General features: G+C 39.6%; 1 protein-coding gene across 3 annotated transcripts; it reads left to right on the plus strand.

Moving 5' to 3' along the window:
* Positions 1-10,337: 10,337 nt before the first annotated feature.
* LOC113537689 (B-cell receptor CD22-like) lies at positions 10,338-18,027 on the plus strand. Of its 3 annotated transcripts, XM_053229851.1 has the most exons (13): positions 10,338-10,458; positions 11,276-11,342; positions 11,641-11,988; positions 13,346-13,579; positions 14,816-15,073; positions 15,177-15,431; positions 15,541-15,798; positions 15,896-16,156; positions 16,243-16,330; positions 16,402-16,447; positions 16,809-16,895; positions 16,989-17,069; positions 17,351-18,027. In XM_053229851.1, the coding sequence occupies exons 2-12, from the start codon at positions 11,285-11,287 to the stop codon at positions 17,040-17,042; spliced, it is 1,947 nt and encodes a 648-aa protein (XP_053085826.1). In that variant the 5' UTR covers positions 10,338-10,458; positions 11,276-11,284; the 3' UTR covers positions 17,043-17,069; positions 17,351-18,027. The 3 variants fall into 3 exon arrangements, with proteins under 3 accessions (XP_053085826.1, XP_034155951.2, XP_053085828.1); XM_034300060.2 differs by having other exon boundaries at positions 16,989-18,027; XM_053229853.1 differs by lacking the exon at positions 16,243-16,330 and having other exon boundaries at positions 15,896-16,070; positions 16,989-18,027.
* Positions 18,028-21,280: the final 3,253 nt, after the last annotated feature.

A 21,280-nucleotide genomic window follows, 5' to 3' on the forward strand; every position in this document is an offset into this window, starting at 1 on the left:
TATAATTTTGTTTTGCAAGACAATATTTCATGTTTGTTGTGTAGTGATATCAATGAAAAATTATAGATTTAATAATAAATTATTTTTTTAATAATAAAATTTTTTAATAATAAAAATTATTGATACATGACCAGATGTTATGGAGCCATTGACGATAGTGATGATGAAGAAGAGGAGGTCTTGAGAGATGGTCTGGAGCATTGTGGAAGGAATTGGATCCAATGGGCAGGTGGTAGGATTGCAGTACAAGATGACCTGCAAGATCTCTTCTGTTGCTAGTTTAAAAAAATGTACCAGCGAAGGAGAAGGAGAATACTCAGTGTGTCGTGTAGGGGCTGGGGTAGAAGTGAAGGTCTGGCAGATTTTTTCAATCTTCTCATCATAAAAGGTGGCAAAGTCTTCAGCGGTCAGGGAGGATGGAGCAGGAGGAGCCGGTGGGATGAGTAGTGAAGAAAAGATGTTGTCAAGCTTGCAAGGATCTTGTGCAGAGGTTTCCAGCTGTTCCTTGTAGAAGGCAGTCTTAGCAGAAGTCACTTCAGATGAGAATTTGGACAGGATAGTGTGGTAAGAGGCAAGATCTGTGTCGAGTTGTGATTTCTTCCACTTTCTCTCTGCTGTTCGTAATTCTCTCCAATTGCTGCATAACACATCCAATAGCCAAGGAACAGGGCAGGAAATCTTCCAGGGTTTAGAAGATAGAGGGCAGAGGAGGTCCATGGATGAGGAAAGTGAAGAGAGGAAAGTGTCTGGGGCTAACTCCAATGGTAGTCTCTAACTAAGCACCGACCTATTTTTCCATACTCTGTTTTCTTTTTTCCATACGTATCCAGACCTGGAAATTACTAAAATCAAATTCCTTACTTTTCCATATTGTGTAGATGCCCCACCCACTCTGGAAGAGCTAAGCAAAGCCATTGACTGCATCTCTTGGGGGGAAAAGTCCCTGGGAGTGATGAAATTCAGACAGAACTCCTGAAGAGTGGGAAACCTATGCTGCTTCAACCACTGCAAAAACTCCTCTGCCTCTGCTAGGAACAAGGCTACACCCCCCAGGGCAAACGAGAGGCCAACTTCATCATGTTGTATAAGAACAAAGGAGACCACAGTGACTGTAATAATTACTCGGGAAGGCATTCGCCCGTGTTGCCCTGGCACGCCTGCAGACCCTAGCATCCGAGTATTCCCAGTTTCCCAGTATAGCTTCAGAGCCAGCCGGTCAACTTTAGACATGATCTTCTCACTATTCCAGCTGCAGGAAAAGTGTCAAGAGCAGACTTCACTGATTTGAAGAAATCATTTGACCTAGACAACAGGAGTGGACTCTTCAGGCTAGTGCAGAAGATTGGCTCCCCTCCATAACTGTTAGCTGTTATCACCTCATTCCATGAGAATACGCACAGCATGGTCTGATTTAATGGTGCAACATCTGAGGCCTTCCCAGTTGGCAGTGGAATCAAACATGGTTGTGTCCTTGCACCGATGCTGTTCGGCATCTTCTTCTCCATGCTTCTTCGTTACGCCTTCAGGAACTGCAGCGAAGAAGTCTACATTCACACCAGGGATGACGGCAAACTGTTCTCCTGTCTCCACGATGAGACTAAAATCACAAAGGTGCTCATCTGTGAGATGCTCTTCACCGACAGTGCTGCTGTAACTTCACATACAGAAGACGGTCTACAACAGCTTTTCACCCGCATCTCCTACGCCTGCAAGGAGTTTGGACTGACCATCCGCCTGAAGAAGACCAATGTCATGGCCCAGGAGGCAGACTCCCTTCCTAATATCGTCATTGATGGGGAAAACCTGGAAAATTTCACCTACCTCGGGTCCACCGTCTCCAGGTCGCTCTCCATCAATACAGAGGTGAATGACGGGGTCTGGAGGGTCTGGCATTCCAAATCTCAACCCAAATCTAACTGAAAAGAACAAACTGCTTATCTACTAGGTCTGTATGCTCAATACGCTTCTCTGCAGCAGCGAGACTTGGACTACTTATGAGAAATATAATAGGAAACTCAGCAGCTTTCACCTGAGGTGCCTACGGCCTATTCTGTGCATTCAGTGGCAGGACAAGTATCCAACTCTGAGGTTTTGGAACATGATAGCATGAACAGCTTGTTCACCACTCTCAGCAAAAGGCATCTTTGATGGCTTGGCCAAGTCAGGAGAATAGAACAAGTCCGTGTTCCCAAGGACCTATACAGAGAGCTAGCAGAGGGGTCAAGGCCGACTAGATGCACATTTCTGCGCTACAAAGACATCTGCAAGAAAGACATGAAGCTGTCCAACATCAACATGTGGGAAAGTAGCGAAGTTGACTGTTCCACATGGCACCTTGCTGTCTGACAGGGAGTGTTAACATGTTATTTTCCCCTGACCCTGTTCGGTTCTTCCCGGCAAATATAAGGTTAGAGCATGCGCAGGTTCAGGGGTTAGTGCGCAGGAAAAAGGGGGATGAGGGGGCGAGGAATTTGTTGTTGTGAGTTTTTCATGTGAGGTGGAATAAAAAGGAAACGAAAATGGAGTGTTGACTGTGTAAACGTCGTGTTTATTTGAGTAACAGGGAGTACAGAAAGCCAAGGAGGCCAGAAAAAAAAAAAAAAACCTTGCTGCAAAGAGTGCAAGGAGGAAAGAAAAACAATGGCAGCCTCAGCAGGCATCATCATCATTCGTCTGCAGCAGATGCGGCAGAGACTGTTATTCTAGAGTTGGATTATTCAATTCAATTCAATTTTATTTGTATAGCACTTTTAACAATGGACATTGTCACAAAGCAGCTTTACAGAAATAAATGGATTCACAAAAAATATATTGTAAATATGTGAATTTATCCCTAATGAGCAAGCCAGAGGCGATGGTGGCAAGGAAAAACTCCCTGAGACAATATGAGGAAGAAACCTTGAGAGGAACCAGGCTCAAAAGGGAACCCATCCTCATCTGGGTGCAATGGATAGTGCAATTATAAATAAATACCTTCTATTATTGTGTACTATATGGACAAATTATTCAGCCACTCATGAAGGTGCAGACAGAACATCACCAAACTGGAAGCTACACCATCGTCTCTTGAAAATGGAAGGATGCCCGACACAAGCCCTTTATCATGATTTCTTTTTCTAGACTGCAAGAAATCAACAGTGAGATCATCAATTTGGACACCATATCGAGAGAGAGAGAGAGAGAGAGAGAGAGAGAGAGAGAGATGACCAGTGCTAGAATAGTTCTTTGAACTAGTTTTTTGAAATTAATCTTTAAATAGTTTGAGTGAGAGCTTTACATTTCTGAACAATACATTGTATGTGACTGCGTGTGATTCTTAATTATCCAAAAAAGAAAGTGTTAACAACAGTATGCAGGGACTTTTAACTGTTTTGCCTTTCACTTATGAATTCTTTCTTAAGTTTCTTGCTGTAATTAGAATTTTTACATTACCTCTCAGTATGGTTTAGTTATAATGAATTATAATAAGCTGTGGTGTAGAGAGGTAATATAGTGCAGTAAAGTTGCTTTCACATTTGCATATTTGGATTTCTGTCTTCAACAGTTTTCAAAAGGTTGACATAAGTATATGTATGTCACACTGTAATTAGGTAAGGAGTTAGCTGCAAAAACAGGAGCAAGAGTGACAGTCAGTCTCCAGAAAAACTGTGATAGAATCCGATAGAATGTGTTGTGGGTTAATCAAGCTTTGCCTCAGATACCTTCATCTAAACAATAATAGTAATACCTTTTTTCTGTTGAAGCGACCTGTGTGTGGGAAGACATGAACAGCTAACTCATGTCTACAGTCACTCAGGTTTCCTTAATAAAAGCTCTTCATTAACTGCAATAACTCACAGTACTTTAATTTTTGATATCTAAATACATTTCCAAGGTTTTGCATTTTGTTAGCTGCTAATTCTGAACTATAAATACAGCTCTTTGGTGGTTAATGTCCAGTTAGTAAAGTGATACACTTGCACAGCTTGAAACAAAGGATGTGTCAGTCAGACATTCATTTACATTTACTAATCAATAAAACACATTTTTAATCATAACCAGACTGCATTCTATTCACTTTACTGATTTATTTCCCAGCCATATGACCCAACCAACAAATTAAAAGGTTGTCCTTTTAATTTATCCATTTGTAGTTACATTTAATGTTGTGGAACTTTCTTGCTTGCTTTCTAGTGTTTGTCATGTGGAGTGTTTTAAAACCCTACTTATTTTGGAAATTAAACATTTTGATTGCTTATGTACATTTTAACAATGCAGATAAGCTAATAAAATGGTATATGTGGGGGGAAAAAAGGAAAAAATACTAATTAACTGTCTGTCATAGATCACTTTTAAACTTTAAACCTTTAAATGGGGGGCTTAAGATGAGTTCTTGATTTTTTTTTCAGTCTTTTTGTTTTTAAAATGAGATAAACTTTAGTAAGACAGTCAAATTAGGCAGAAAATAGCAAAAATACTGAAATATTGAACATCAGCTACCTACAACAGGCCAGCTTCAAAGCTAAACTATCAGAAAAGAGGAGGGAAAATAAGTCAGAAAAGGAAAGGATGAACAGAAGAAAAGAACAGAAGAGAACACAAGGAATAACACAGAGAGAGGATAACCCTGCACACTCAGGGTTAGACAGCTGATACCACTGCCCTATACTGCACAGCAACACTAACTCTGCTTTTAAAGAAGGATAAAAACTGAAGATAAAGCGGTTAGCTTGCTAGCGCTAATCTTGCTAATTGTTTGCTAACTGTGGGACTAGTCAGTTAAACTGTCAGCATTATTCAAAATATTGATACATTGTTTGAAATTGCAAATGAAGCAGCAGTGAAGCCCCGCCCCTTTGAGTTCCCACAGGAGATTGACTCTGAGAGTGGCAGACAAACCCGTGTATCTTCCGTTCATTTTATATCGGTTTTGAAATCAGAAAACGGACAACGACAAGCAGGTTTACCTTCATTTTTTCCATCTTCCCCGCAAAATTATAAAAAAACAAAGACGCTTTTAAAAAGGAAGTATTTTTTCACCTTTTTGTGTATATCGTTTCTCATTCTTTCTTCTCAAAACTAAAATGTGAACAGAAAAGACATCTTTAAAAAGCTCTATTTTAACCAAGGAGCTACTTTATCTCGCCAACATTGGCAAAGGTCACCAGCAGGGGGAGCAAAGACACGGGAAAGACAAATATATTAATGCGGATCAATTTACATTATGGCATCTTTAATAGGGCACAGATATGATCATTAATATGGTTAATGATCATATGACTTCTGCACATATTTCGGCCAGTCTATTCCAAATGGGTGTGCAAAATGCTCTGCAATGAGTGTTCGCATATTTTGCAAAGAACACAACCTGAGAAGACGACGCCAAGTAGATGAAAACCATCTAGAGCTGGAATAGATATAGAAAAAAAAGGTGACAATTCTTCCTTTATATGATCTTCAAAAGAACAGCAGAGAAGGCTAAATTAAAAAATTAGAACCACATCAATGTTTACATTCAAAAAAGATGACAGTTGGTTTGACAAAGACTGTCCAAATTTAAGAAAAGAACTTAAATTCATTTAAATTTAAGATCCAAACAACACTAACATACGACTTCTTTACAGTGAAACACTCAAACAGTAGAAAAATACACTCAGAACCAAAAAACATAATACACACAGAAACAACTAACACTAATCGAGGAGTCATTTAACACATCAATTCTGGGACAACTGGAACAAACTAAAAAAAATAAGAGCATGAAGAATTGGCAGTTCAGTATGATATCTGGGCAACTCATTTCCAAACACTCTTTAAAAATGTAGAATTCGAAACAATCACATAAACAGAATGCTTGAGAAACTGCAACTGGCCATTAAAAATAATCAAAACCCTTTAGACTTCTCAATTACTGAGCCGGAACTTAAAATTAACAAACTGAAACCAAAGAAAGCATCCACCTGATGGAATCCTGAATGAAATGATTAATCACACCAAATATAAATGTCAATTGGCCATTTTAAAACACATAAATTTGGTTCTGAGTGTAGGTTTCTCCCCTGAAATCTGGAATCAAGTTCTAATAACACCTTAAAAAGTGTATATAATATCTATAAAAGTGAATAACATCTATAAAAGTGTAGATAAATTCAACCCTAATAATTCCTGATGCAGTTGTGTGAACAGTAATCTGGGGAAGATAATGTGCAGTAGAATTAACCTTGCTAAGCACAATGTCTTGAGTGAAGTAAGATTGGATTTTTACCAAATTACCACACAGCTGATCATATTTACACCCCACACACCCTCAGTGAAAAATATGATGTTCTAAAATATTCCCCTGTTTTACTGACTTCAAAAAGGCTTTTGACTCCATTTGGCATCACAGTTTGTTTTATAAAATATTAGAAAGTGGTGTAGGGGGTAAATCATATGAGCTCATTAAAATTATGTACACAGGAAACAAGTGCAGAATAAGAACTGGCAACAAACAAGCAAACTTCCTCTCTCAGGAGTGTGGAATGAGACAGGGCTGCTATTTAAGTCCGACACTATTCTATATATATATATATATATATATATATATATATATATATATATATATATATATATAACCAGTGAGACAGGGCTTGTCTCTGCAACGTGGGGCGGCGGGGTCCAGCTCCATAGGCATGGACTCATCTTTTGGCATCCCATAGGCGGAGTGCTGACTTTGCGGTCTCCCCTCCCTAGGGAAGTGCATCTCTGGGCGTTGCATCGGCGAAGGCCGGGGAAACCCTCGTCGTTTGCCCCTGCCGATGTCCAGGGTAGCTACAGCCCTCTCCAGGGCCTCCAGCATTTCTTGGGGATCGCAGGCTCACTGCATGCCCACGGCTTTCCACTCCTCAGGCGGCGGAGCTCTCAGGAACCAATCCATTGCCACCCGTTCGACAACCTCTAGGACAGAAAGCCGCTTGGGCTGTAGCCACCTCTTGGCAATATGCAACGACGTGTCCATTTGGCCGCGTGGGGAGGCCTTGGGGTCATATCTCCAAATGTGGAGCTCTGCCGCTCACTGGGCCACACGCTCAAAGGTGGTCAAGAATGCCTCTAGATCATCGTTGGCAGTGAGTTCGTGAGGAGGCGCTGAGCTTCTCGGCAGGGGTTCAGGGAGGGGGACGGCCGCAGCCGGGAGCTCTTGGGTGGCCACTTGGAGGCTAGATCCTGGGTGAAGGCCTGCTGCTGCAGGCTGGCCTGGGGGAACTGTTGAAGCATGGCATCCATCTTCACGCTGGGTGCTTTGTTCATGCCCGCATCCTCCACCACTGTGGCAACACGAGATCGGGATTGGGCTGAACACAGACACCCAGAAACTAGGAACGTGAATTAAAGTGCTCTTTATTGAAGAATGCAGTGCTGGGAATTTGAGGGGGTGAGGATAAGCGTGGGTTGGGCAGTGCGGTGCGGTCGGTGTCGTCCTGAAGCAAAGCTTGGCGAACTGGCAGTAGCGGCGCCTCCAAGAGACGAGGAGCTCTCAGCTCGGACAGAGATATCTCTGTCTGGAGGGGGAGAAAGAGCACGTTTGCAAACTCGTAAGATGCGCCTACTTTAACTTCCTGAGAGCGGCCACTAACTCCTTTTATATCTCCCCGTTGTCTCTGTGAGGGTGAATTAGCGCCGCGGCGACGATTGAACACCAGCCGTGCTGAATTCGGTTGCTCCGCCTTACAGCCACATTCACTCTGGCTGTCGAAAACAAAAGGAGTGTTGAATCGGAGCTGTCCGTTCAGCACCCTGCTGGCAGTCATGCGAGGAGTGATGTGTTTCTTCGGTGTGCGGGCAATATATATACATATATATATATATATACTGTATATATATATATATATATATATATATATATATATATATATATATATATATATATATATAAAAAGACTTGGCCTCCATTTTAGAGTTGTCTGCAGAGCCCAGTCTCTCTCTAAATGACTCAGAGATTAAACCCCTGCTCCAGATGGCCTGGTCCTGCTCCCCCAGGGCTCAGGGTCTATAGCACAACCTGAACCTGCTGCAGCAGTACTGTCAGACCTGGGCCCTGACAGTCAACCTCAAAAAGACTAAAATTATCATATTCCGAAAAAGAGCCAATTCTCAGGGAACAAAACACATATTTAGATTAGGTACATTCCATTGGGCATTCCAAAAATTATACTAATCTAGGACTAAAAATGAGCTCATCAGGAAACTTCAACCTGGCAGTGAGTGAACTCAGAGAAAAAGCACGCAGAGCTTTCTATGCCATAAAATGACAAACATTTGTAGAATTTCCAATTGGAATTTGGCTCAAAAAATTTGAATCAGTGATTGAACCTATTGCCCTGTACGGCAGTGAAGTCTGGGGCTCTCTTAGACATCACCAATTCGACAAATGGGACAAACATCCAGTTGAGACCCTGCATCCGGAGTTCTGCAAAATTATTTTAATGGTGCAAACAAACACCAAGAACAATGCATGCAGGGCAGAATTAACCATTGATGATAAAAATATATATTTAAAAGAAAGGGCAATCAAATTCGGGAAACAGCTAAAAGAGAACGGCTGACACTCATATCATTATAAAGCTCTGCAATACCAAGAGTTGAGCAAAGACACCAGTCCCCTCATTCAACTGGTCCTGGGTCACTGCTCTGTAACCCCACTAACGCACACTAACACACCACTAACACACCACCAACACACACTGACACACATCAACACACCACCAACACACACTAACACACCACTAACACACCACCAACACATAAATAATACAATAATACAATAAAGACTCAGGAACAGAAGAAATTTGCAAACCCACAAACACTGAAAGTAAACTATTTGACCTATTGGGAAACCCAAACTAAACTCCAGAGTAAAATGCAGTGTTATCTGGCCCTAAACAGACAGTGCAGCGTGGCAGATTATCTGAGCACAGTGACTGATCCAAACCTGAGATTACGAAACCTTGACGAAATACAGACTCAGCGAGCATCGCTTGGACATCGAGGTGGCCGACACAGACAGTCCTGCTGCCCTGAGAGAAAAGATTGTGCCAGCAGTGCATGCTAAATAAAATAGAGACAGAGCTGCACTTCCTCACTGAATGCACTAAATATAACCACATCTGAACTGAATTCGTCACCAAAATGAACAGAAGCATCCCCAGGTTTAGCTGCGTCTCAGACCCCGACAAACTGCTCCACCTACTGGGGAGCACAGTGAGAGCTGCACACTAGCAGCACAGTGCGCGCACACACACACACACACACACACCTGCCACCAGGTGAGGGACAGTGAGTGACCACGTCATCTAATATAACACACACACACACACACAATTCTACTTGGAATTGTTTTTTATTCTCAGGGTTCTATGTGTTTCATCACTAGTGCTTCTTTTGGACTGTATTGTTCAGTGGATGCATATTTATATGTCTTTATTTCTGTAGTTAATTTCTGATTTGTTCACAAAGACTGTATTCAAGCTTTGGCAATACAAATGTTAATACTTGTTATGCCAATGAAGCAGCCTTTGAATTTGACTTGAGAGAGAGAGAGAGAGAGAGAGAGAGAGAGAGAGATGGATGTCTTCACATGTCACACTGATACAGTAAACCTCATTAACCTTGTGTGAGTGGGAGAAGAGCGCTGATCTGGGGTCAGTTTTTGTCTATAACAGCTCTATATACAAGAGAGGAAACTGATCCTGAATCAGCTCTGAGCTACAGAGGCGCTTCTACACAGTTAATAATCTTCCAACAGAACACACCAATATTGTTTATAAAATAACAACACGCGTTAAAAATAATTAATAGTTTAGTGATTTTACGAATAACTAAATATCACCATTCGCTAGTTCGCTCTTAAAATAATTTAAATACAGAGGACAGCGGCGTGCTCCCCCTGCTGTGCCGCAAAGTGGAATGACCCGTTTCCATAGTAACACAAAGTGCACACAAATGGCACGAGCCTATATTGTGTATATTAAGCACTTGTAATAAAAATGTTTAATGATTTAACATTAAATAAATTAATGGATTAATCAATGAATTAATAAAATACATACACATAACCATCTGGTTACTTACTTACAACTTTCTTAAATAAAATATATGTAAAACAATTTAAATTATTTAAACTTAACTATTATTTAAATAATGAATTATGTGAATAAGACAAAAGACAGGCTGTGTCTGTAGTGTGATTTTTAATCAGAAAATAATAGATTGTCAGAAAACAAAGGGTAAAAATGAAAGAAGAGTTTTAACTGTAAGTGTTTTGGGTGTTTCCTAACATGTAGAGGAAGGAAGGACTGATTCAGCTAAACAATGAACAGAGTGTGAAAAAGAAACAGCAACACATTTTAACTTGGTCAGTTTAACAGTTTAAACCCTCAGAGCTGCTCCTCTTATTTCTGTGTTTTTTCCTCTGGATGCAGGAGATAAACATCTCTTAATGAGGTCAGAAAGTTTTTTTTTTTTTTACTAATTTATTCAATTATTAAACTTTGCATTGTCTTTATAAGTTGATTGTCAGATTTTTTTTTTTGTCATTTCTATTACAAAAGTCTGAGACCAATATGAGAATTTTTCCCCCTTAAAGGTAGATAAATTGTTTAAATATTGTTTGTTTGTTTTTTGTTTTTGTGTGCCACAAGTGATGGGTTTTTCATCTCATTCTACTGAATTGATTCTAAGGATTTGTTTAAATGAATCGAGTTATTTGAGCTTTGATTCAGTTGATCCACTACTCAGAGAGACTTCTATACACTGTGCATATAAAGGATGGGAATGTTAGGATTCAAAGATTTAGATAAATATAGATTAAAATAGGAAAAATATTTCTGAAGCCAAATTGTTTATATTATTACATAAGAATAAGTTGATTCATTCGCATTTGAGAATTGATTCATCCGATTCACCAAAGTGATTCTTAAAAAAAAGCAAATCGTCCATCAGTATATAAACATTTAGTATGTTATTTAAGAGGATTTACCCCTACACACGTGTATCTCATATTATTTTTGAATTATTGTGTAAAAATAATTTGATTCCTTCACATTTGGGAATCGAGTCGTCCGATTCACTTAAATGATTCTTTCCCAAAGGAAAAAAAAAAAAAAGGAAAAAGCGAGACACACCTGTAAGAGATAGTTAATGTAACTGCAGGTGAAAACCCACAGCACTTTGCTTTACAATTATGAACACACTACAGATTTAAAGGTGTTTTTATGGCATTAAACCTGAACAGTATTTTCCATCTGTGATGATTATACAGGCAGCATTGATGATGCCACTCAGACTGACTCCTCCCCTTTCTCTGCTGTTTCTGCTCATGGTTTCAGGTGAGTTATTTGCAAATATAAACTGTTTCATAAATATATATAAATGTGCACATTTTTCATTCATCCTTGTGCTTTATGCTGTTAGTGTTTATTCAGCGTCAGCAGTTCTGTGTTAAGTTCCTCTTTTCTGCAGCTCTCTCTCTCCCCTGCTGTACTGCATGACCTGTGGAGCTTCTCACTGTGTGCTTTTAGTTATAAATGAGCTCAGATTTTTGCAGTGGAGAGTTTATGCAGGCTTTCTTACTGTTTGAGACCCGTACATGCATTATCATCACATTTCTGCATTTCTGTGTTGCAGGAGTTGTTGTTTCTCAGGACTGGGGTGTGTATTACACCCCAAAGTCTATCTGTGCTCTAAAGGGATCTACAGTGACCATGGGCTGCAGATACACATATCCAGCTGGTTACACAGTTGAGAGAGGTATCTGGAGCAGAGAGTTAGTTACAGATAAAGAGCCTCCTGATCTGACTTCAGACCCAAAGTACAGAGGCAGGGTTCAGTACCTCGGAGACACATTGCGTGACTGCAGGCTCAGACTGAGTGATGTGACAGAACAGGACCAAGGCAAATACTACTTCAGATTTATAACAACATTCGCTGGAGGAAAGTTTCAGGGTAAAGATGGCGTTAACGTTTCTGTCACAGGTAAGCCTCATCAGCTGAAATAACAACACACTGTACTTTTCATTAGTGTGTCAGATTCCTCCAGTAGTACAGTAACACAAATTCACTGTCTTGCGTTATCTCACCTGGAATAAACACTGCTTAGCACATAGGTGTGGGGCAGAATTTACACAAGCAGGGTACAAAGGCTACAATTACATTAGAAGACATATTGCTCCAGTTCTTCTGCCTTGCTGGGTCACATTCACATCTGTAACTTATGTTCCAAAAGTGTATCATAGGCATATTTTTTTGCTACTGTTCTTTAATATGAAGTCATATTGAATTAATTGTAATACTGAATTCAGCCTCAGAACTGAAAACATATCTTAATTGAAAACTTTATATTTCCTGCATGTCACTAGCAGGGTGACATAAGACAGCAAGTCAACCCAAATTTATTTTAAGACTAATAAGTCTGGTTGTTCAAGTAAGATGAAATGCCATCGTATATAAAATGAGTAGCTGTAAGCTGAGGTGGTGCAAATGGAAGAATTGATATTACTGGAAGAGTTAGAAGATGGTGCCCTTAGGAGGCAACAGATATTTAGAGACCGGTATGATTTTTTTTTTTTTTTGAAAGCTGGCTTATAAGTCGGTCCTGTTTGCAGCAGCATCTGGTCAATTTTGATAAGCTTTGTCATGGTTTGACCCCCAGTATCAGCGAAACTCTGTCAAATAGCAGTAATACTTTTTTTGGACTCAATTTTTGTGTCAAAGCATTTTCTTTTGACCTTATTTGTATTGCACTGGATGGATGACACCTCTGGATGGAATTCACCTCTGGAATTTCTCTCCATATTTTGGCCATTGAGATGCTGGATGTGCTGATAAATAATATGTTTTTACTTTCGTAGATGCAAGTTAAAAGTACTACAACTTCTGGCTCAGAGAATTTTTTTTATTTTGGCTGTTTAGTAGCCTTTTTGCACATACTGCTCTGTGAACTTGTCCTTTTTATGGAGTTTTGTGGGTGTCACCAAACACAAATCAGCTTACGGGTGATTGCCATTCATCAACATACACACGCAGATACGAACAAAATCAGCATTTACGTAACTTTAGTAAGCCTGCCGTAAATTTATTTATTTATTTTTTCTAAGTAAGCAAACATTTACAAACAACTTGACTCAAAAATTGATGCATGAGGCCCACTGTGTATATTATACATACAGTATGTAGTCGACTAGCACATTTAAATAGCATAGACATTTGCCATGTCTCCAACTAGCTAACATCTGCTAGCAAGTAAGCAGTAGGTTTTTGATTTGGAGAACAGACAATAATCCCCAGAGACTCTACTGCATTTTTCATCTCTTTCCTTTCTTGTCTTCCACAGAGCTCGAGGTACAGATTCCTGATAGAGTGATTGAAGGAGATGCAGTCACTCTCACCTGTAAAACCAGGAACAGACTGAGTGGCAATCCAACATTTAGCTGGTACAGAAGTGAACGTCGTTTATCCTCCTCCACTAACCTGCTCCGTCTGCCATCAGTCAGTCAGAGCGATGTAGGCAGATACAGCTGTGCTGTACAAGATAGTCAGTCCTGTGATGTCACTCTTGATGTCCAGTGTAAGTACAGATTTATTTATTCCCTCTTAAAACTAGCAACACTAAAAGTTCATGCTGAATCCACATCTAAAATGAATCCCATCCGTAATGAAGCAGTAACAAACAGCAAAGCAACACACTCACACACACACACATATATCTAATATATTTCTTATATTCCTGCAGTTATTTTCCTTTGATTTGGCTCAGTGTGTAAAAATAATGTAATATAATATTTGATTATTTATATAATATAATTTACTTTTACATTTTTTGGGGGGGCGGATGAACTGGTGTCCCATCCAGCTTGTTATCACAGCCTTGCACCCATCATTCCCAAGATAAACTGAGAGAATTTCATTACTCATTTAAAAATGGCTCTTTTGATATGATGGGCTAGCACCTTTCACTTCATTTCTCAGAGAGCCAACTCGTTCAAAAATGATATATTGCTACTCCACCAATATAAAGATTAGCTGGTCATTAACCAAACATTAGTAATGAGACAAAGAATTTCCTTTTCTGGACCATGATCACCCGTTCCTCCATGTCGTGAATTAAAATCTAACATTAACTGCAGTGAACACATGACTATAACGTCAGTAATTACAGTGGGCATGCTCTCTCTGCACTGCTATGGCTGATCCTGGACTTCCTCTCTTCTTAGCTACACAGACAGCTCGGCTAACCTGGGATAAACTCCACAGTAGCCTTAGCTGCAGCATTGCACACTGGCATATTTGCTTACTAGATTTATTGTGTACTTAAATACTCCTATATTTGAGTACTTGTAAACTTCAATACAGGTATAACTGCATAAAATAAAGCAAGTGTACATACTCGCATACATGCACAGCAGCAGACTAGCAAAAATTGCACACTAATTTACTTGCATACTAGCATACTTCGGTGCTAGAATATTTGGACACTAGCATACATGCAATGTTAACATTGCTCCATACCAGCATATAAGCACGCTTGCAAAGTTGTACAGTAACATTCTGACAAACCAAAAATCAAACAGGCCACACCTCTGCTCTATAGTGATGTCAAACACTGACTTAAAAACACCTCCACAAAACATTTTTTGAAAAAGTGCACATGAAATAATATCACTTTTGTCAAACTCAAACCTGACCAAAAGAATCAAAAGGTTGTGATTTTTATGACATTTTTCAGTAATTAATGATGGCTTTCATACTCTGATTATAAAAAAGAAAACCCTTCATACCCTGCAGTTTGTGTTTCTATCTCTAGATCCTCCAAAGAGAGTCTCAGTGTCCGTCAGACCCTCTGGTAAGATAGTGGAGGGCAGTTCAGTGACTCTGACCTGCAGCAGTGATGCTAAACCACCTGCGCAGAACTACACCTGGTATAAAGGAACATCCTCTATAAGAACAGGAAAAACCTACACCATCTCCTCTATCAGCTCTGAGGACAGTGGAAATTACAAGTGCCAGGCTGAAAATATACATGGACTTCAGTCTTCTACTGCTGTGCCTCTGAATGTCCTGTGTGAGTTAATGATGATTCACTATGTATAACTTCCTGATTCTCAGTAATCTGAAAGATAATGAAAAGTGTTTCCTTTGTATCCTTTCCTTCTTGTGTGTTTCAGATTCTCCAAAGAGAGTCTCAGTGTCCATCAGTCCCTCTGGTGAGATAGTGGAGGGCAGTTCAGTGACTCTGACCTGCAGCAGTGATGCTAACCCACCTGTGGAGTATAACTGGTTTAAAGGAACATCACCTAAAAGCAATGGAAAAACCTACACCATTAGAAACATCAGCTCTGAGGACCGTGGAGAGTATAAGTGCAAGTCCAGCAATCAATATGGAGAGAAATATTCTGATGAAGTGACTATAAAAGTTTTGTGTAAGTGTTGGATGGTTCGAGTTTATAAAACTATCTGACATTCGTAAACGGTACACATTGATTTTAATCCCTAAATATCTTGTGTTTAGTAATGTTTTGTATTTTTCAGATCCTCCAAAGAGAGTCTCAGTGTCCATCAGTCCCTCTGGTGAGATAGTGGAGGGCAGTTCAGTGACTCTGACCTGCAGCAGTGATGCTAAACCACCTGTGCAGACCTACACCTGGTATAAGGGAAGATCCTCTATAGGAACAGGAAAAACCTACACAATCTCCTCTATCAGCTCTGAGGACAGTGGAGAATACAAGTGCAAATCCAGCAATCAATATGGAGAGAAATACTCTGATGGAGCAACTTTAAATGTTTTGTGTGAGTGGTTGATTGTGCAGGCGGCTGGCTGACATCCACTGAGCCACTGGTTCTCACTTAAATATTCTTAAACCTCTGTTATTGCCCCTTTTTTCAGATCCCCCCAAGAATGTCTCAGTGTCCATCAGTCCCTCTGGTGAGATAGTGGAAGGCAGTTCAGTGACTCTGACCTGCAGCAGTGATGCTAACCCACCTGTGCAGACCTACACCTGGTATAAGGTGGATGAAAGTTCACCTGTAGGATCTGGACACAATTACAGCTTCACATTGAGGTTCAACAGCAGTAGATGGTTTTACTGTGTAGCTCAGAATAAATACGGGAATCAGACAGCAGCTGCAGTGCTGCTCACTTTAAAGGGTAATGCAGTTATTATAACAAATAACACTTTGTAGATTTGATAAAGGTGAATGAGTTATAGCTGACTGATATTTGTCTGCACACAGGGGGCACAAGTGTAGTTCTGTATGTAGTTCTTGGAGTGACAGTTGGATGTGGATGTTTATTTGCCATCATTGGTGTTTTACATATGAGGTAAGCATATGTATTTTTCATCAACTTGCTTAAACTCTGATATGACCCCTCTCATTATTGTTACTTTTTAGGAGAAAGAGAAGAGGAGGTTCAACTGATGATACCAAGTCTAATCAGGTAAGTGAACTGTAACAGGACAGAGTGACACAGTGTGACTTACTGCTTTGATCATAATTTGTTTTTGGTAACCACTTAGGACAGCAACATAAAACCCTCATGCTTACCTGGAAAACAGCACAATAGAGAGTGATACTCATAATGAACATGAGGAAACACAAGGGTCCAGTCTCAGAAGGCTGACTTCTAGCTTTTTCTACAAAATGTGTCACTTTTCGTCTCCAAACATAGCTATAGTGGTAAATACTGTTATATATTAAGTCATAGAATGCAACCTGAGGTACAGCTTCTTTACTCAGACATTCAGATCTGGAGGAATTCCTAAAAAACCTCAAACACATTCTTTATAATCTTCACACAGAACGTTTTTGCCAGTCCTACTGAAGACACGTACACAGCTCTTGATCTTCAGACCAGGTCCTCCAATGACGTGTACAACACACTTACAGTAAGAGTCTTCAGAGTTACACTTCACTTAGACATTCAGATCTGGAAAGAATCACTAAGAAAGATGAACCCATGATTTATTTCTCTTTCTCAGACGGTTCACCCGAGTCCTCCTGATGACACGTACACAGCTCTGGGTCCTCAGTAGATCTCTCCTGATTACGACACTTTAACAGTGAGTGCTTTCATTTCTTCCATCACTTTGATTTTAATCACTGGATATAGCACCAGGCTGAAGACCTTTGGAAAACTCTAAACCATTAATGCCTAAAATAAAAAGGTTTAAAACAGTTAAGGCCACAGTGATGTAATGCTCGTACGCTACTGTTATGTGATCTCGGAAAACAACTTTTGTTATCTTCAGATCGCAAGGAAAAAAAGACTCTTCTGTAGTATTATTCGTGAGTTTGTTCGATATTTCCACCTCAAGCCTTTTATCACGATTTCTTTTTCTAGACTGAAAGAAAGCAACAGTGAGATCGTCAACATCGACACCATGTCCAGAGAGAGACAGAGAGAGATGCTAGACTAGTTCTGTTTTTAAGCTCCAGGATCAATATTTAACTCAATCTTTAAACAGATGAAAAGTGAGAGATGTATATTTATGAACAATATATTGTACGTGACTACATGTATGTAATTTTGATGAATTATTTTTCTACGTGTGTATTGTAGGTTTTTGTCCTGTTTTAATAATTGGATTTTATTTATATTTTACCTGCTAAACTAAGGGCATTTTCAGACCTGTAGATACGTTGCACTTTCTCCTTGGCTCTGTTCACTTTCACAAGGCAACATTTCAAAGCGTACCATAATGTGTTTATGCAAGTCACGTGTGAGTAAACTGTCCTCTTATTGGTCAGAGTGCTCCTGTTTATGGTCCAGGGTTCTGCTCATACCAGTTATCCATCAATATAGATCGACAGCAAGCTTATTGTGGCTTTCTTTGTAGCTGTAATTATTATAATTTATTACACAATTTTTACACTGTTGATCGAGTTTTTTAGCCTTTGCGTGTCGCAATTCCAAGGAATGATTAAAGTCCATCTCCTTGAGATACTCGCTAAACATGAGCTAGGTGTGAAAACGCCATAATGCACTATGCAAAATGTGTGCCGTTAATGTTTTGTACATTTTACACAATAAAGTCAAGTATGATGTACAAACTCTCAGTATGGTTTATTTATAATGAGTTATAATAACGCTGTGGTGCAGAGAGGGGTGGAGGTTAGGGTGGTGGGAGCCCCTGGGCTTAAATCATTATTGGGGTCCGATACATACACCATGACGTGAATCTTCAACTTCTCCAACTAGAAAAAAGCAAGGCTGCTGTAACACAAAACAGTAGCTAATATACCGTAATATCATGATATAAGATGGGATTAGCAGACAATTATAATAATATATAATAACAACTACTTAGCCACTCTCATGCATTAACTGTATCTGATTACCAGTTTTCTATTTCTCTATCAGTATCAATTATTAGGAGGACAAGCACCAAAGCTGAATTAGCACCCTATTGTTATTCTACCTTTTCTTCTTCTTCTGCTCTTCTTCTTTTTCTGGCTAGGGTGTTTATGGCAGCCCATAGAACGGTCTGGTAAAAATGGCACACTGTTTGGGGAGGGTCTAAGAAACATTCTGACCAAATTTAGGCCAAGTGCTGCCAATGCTCTAGTGCAGAATTTAAAAGTCAGACATCCCTGAATTCCCTGGTTTGAGATGAATTCAACATACCCTATGACATCAATTAGATTAGATTTTCCTCTATCTTGGATTTTGTCAAAAACTTTTTCATTACAAATTTTGTCCAATCATCACTAAATTGGGCACACGTCATCTTCAGAGTAAGCCTCACAAAAAAAGAATTCTGATACTTCAAACGGCCTGTCCATAATGGGCCAACAAATCTCTCAGCAAAGCCGCCAAACAAGAAGTGAGGCTGTATCTCAGCAATGACTTCACTCACTGACACAAAACTAAGTAGGTATCTTCAGGACTATGACCTTCAGGACTATGACCTGACCATGCCAGTGCCACCTACCGGTCAAAAGTAACAATAACATGCTAAAAAATGCTTACATCTAACTGTCATTTTTGCTTCTCCTCCTCCAAATTTTGTCCCATCTTCACCAAATTTGGCTCACAACATCTTGAGACCTGTCTGAACAAAATTTATCAAAGAATATTGATATTCAAACCCTTCTCCTTTAATGCACTGGCAAATGCAAAAAACAGGATGTGAGCGTGTATCTCAGCAATGCTTGAGGTATCATCACAAAACTTGATGAGTATCTTCAGGACCATGCCCTGAATGTACCCAAGACATTTCGTGACTGTACCACCCTGTGGTCAAAAACTGTAAGAAAAAACACAGCCAGAGGGATATCTGATTGGCCACTCCAGGTGCCACCCCAAAATTTCATTCAGTACTGGCAGTTTGATATTGATTGACATCTCATTTCACCTCTTGTTGAAATAAGCATTTATTTTGACGTTGGGTTGCGGCACGGCGCATTTTTCAAATCGAGGACGAGGAAGAGAGAATATTAATGTTGGTTGCAAGATACAGAAGAATCAGAATGAGAACACACAGAAGAAGAAGAGAGAATATTTCCACAGCTACATGAGCTCTTTTTGCAATTGCTGAAAACATCATAGTTGAAGTGAGTTTTAAGGTTTAGCATCAGGTTTAGGTTTCCTGAACAACTTGTAAGAAAGTTGAGTCACTTTCTAAGTTAACGTTAGACCTTTGGCTCCATAGACAGTTAGTTAATCACATGAGAGATCAGTTCTCAATTTAGCCTAACGAACATTATGTTTAAATCTGTGCTAGTAATACACACATATACACTGCAGTGTCGTCAGTTACAGTATACAGATGTTTAGCTAATGTGGGGTAGTAGGCTACAGTAGGCTACAGATGTCAGTGTTCAGCAGGTTAACATGTAGCAATCTGAAATAAAAATTACTCAGTTAGATTTTCATACTCGCACTCAAAATGAATGCAAGTGCAGATAAAAGTTTAAAGTTTAATTTAAATCAAAAACAGAACACAAACAAGAACTATGGAACTTGTGGCAGGGCAACAGGACTAAGAGACATAAAAATGAAACAATAAACATGAGACTAGAAGCATAACAAGATAAAGAAAGACAAACGCAAGACAACCAGTGCAGTGCAAAACGTGACTATATATACTAGTTCTAATTAACCAAAAACGTGAAATAGGTGAACCCAGACATGTGATCTGGTGCAGTGGCTGATGGGAATCGTAGTCCCTAGTCCTTTCCAGCCTATCCATGACAGTCAGGTGGCGAAACACTGAACAATATACAAACCCCCCATATGTCAAAAAATATACAAACTGATCAAAGGTAAATGGAAACAGGTGTGAATGATCAAGACACATTAGGGACAAAACCAATGACAAGACATGGGTGGAGACAGGACATGAATCAAAACAAAAACCCAAGTGGCAACATAAACAAAGACATAACCTGGAAGTGCATGTCGTGCTGCCGGTTGCTTAAGCGCTTTTGCACTTGGTATTGAGGGTTCAGGTTCACCTTTGGGTTACAAGTCAGACTCTCTAACCATTAGGCCACGACTGCCCCCTATTTTTCAAGGTCGAAATAAAAGTCCCTCTTCCCATAAATCACTCTCATTAAACAAATGAACTCAGCTGTGCTTCCTAGGCCCATGGTTTCCTTGGCGACCAAGGGTGGGCCCCACAGGTGAACCGGGAAAAACATGAGCCATTTCTTCTCTTTGGGTTTGAGGTTTGACAAGTTCTCAAAATATATTTGGCTCTGAAGCAAGAATCCTTTTTTGATATGGGGCATGGCCCCAGCAGTCCCTGGGAGGCTGGATATCTCCTGCAGTGTTTAAAGCTTCGAGTAATGAACCTTTTTTTTTTTTTTAAAGATATAGATTAGATTAGATTCAACTTTATTGTCATTGTGCAAAAATGAAATTTTTAATTGCTTAAATACATTTTACCAAATCAGGTAGGCTAATAACATGGTGCTGTATACCAATTACCTGTCTACCATTTACCTGCCTACCAATTAACGGCCTACCATTTACCTGATACTGAATACAGATTTATAGGATTAGCTGAACACAACAGCTTTATATCTCCTACTAAAGTTGTGTATAACATACTGTGGTAGATAAATGCTCAAACACAAAGGAAGTAGAAAGAGTCATTTTTCAGCCTTTCTCTTCTCTCCTAATTATTGCACACAGGAAATGACGTCATCCACAGTGAACGAAGCAACACAAATGTTATAGTAGGTGATCCTGTTCGAGTTTTACTTTAAAATGCTTACTTAAAAATAATGCTTTTGTATAACGGCCATTGTGAATAAAAGTTAGATG

This window comes from Pangasianodon hypophthalmus, chromosome 26 (assembly GCF_027358585.1).
Source record: "Pangasianodon hypophthalmus isolate fPanHyp1 chromosome 26, fPanHyp1.pri, whole genome shotgun sequence".
NCBI classification, from domain to species: Eukaryota; Metazoa; Chordata; class Actinopteri; order Siluriformes; family Pangasiidae; genus Pangasianodon; species Pangasianodon hypophthalmus.

Bases quoted from the DNA above. Each gene is read 5' to 3' on its own strand.
- LOC113537689 (XM_034300060.2), top strand. From the start codon at position 11,285: ATGATGCCACTCAGACTGACTCCTCCCCTTTCTCTGCTGTTTCTGCTC. The intron at 13,580-14,815 runs GTAAGTACAGAT...TTCTATCTCTAG, and splicing joins TGTCACTCTTGATGTCCAGT to ATCCTCCAAAGAGAGTCTCA. The intron at 15,074-15,176 runs GTGAGTTAATGA...TGTGTGTTTCAG, and splicing joins TGTGCCTCTGAATGTCCTGT to ATTCTCCAAAGAGAGTCTCA.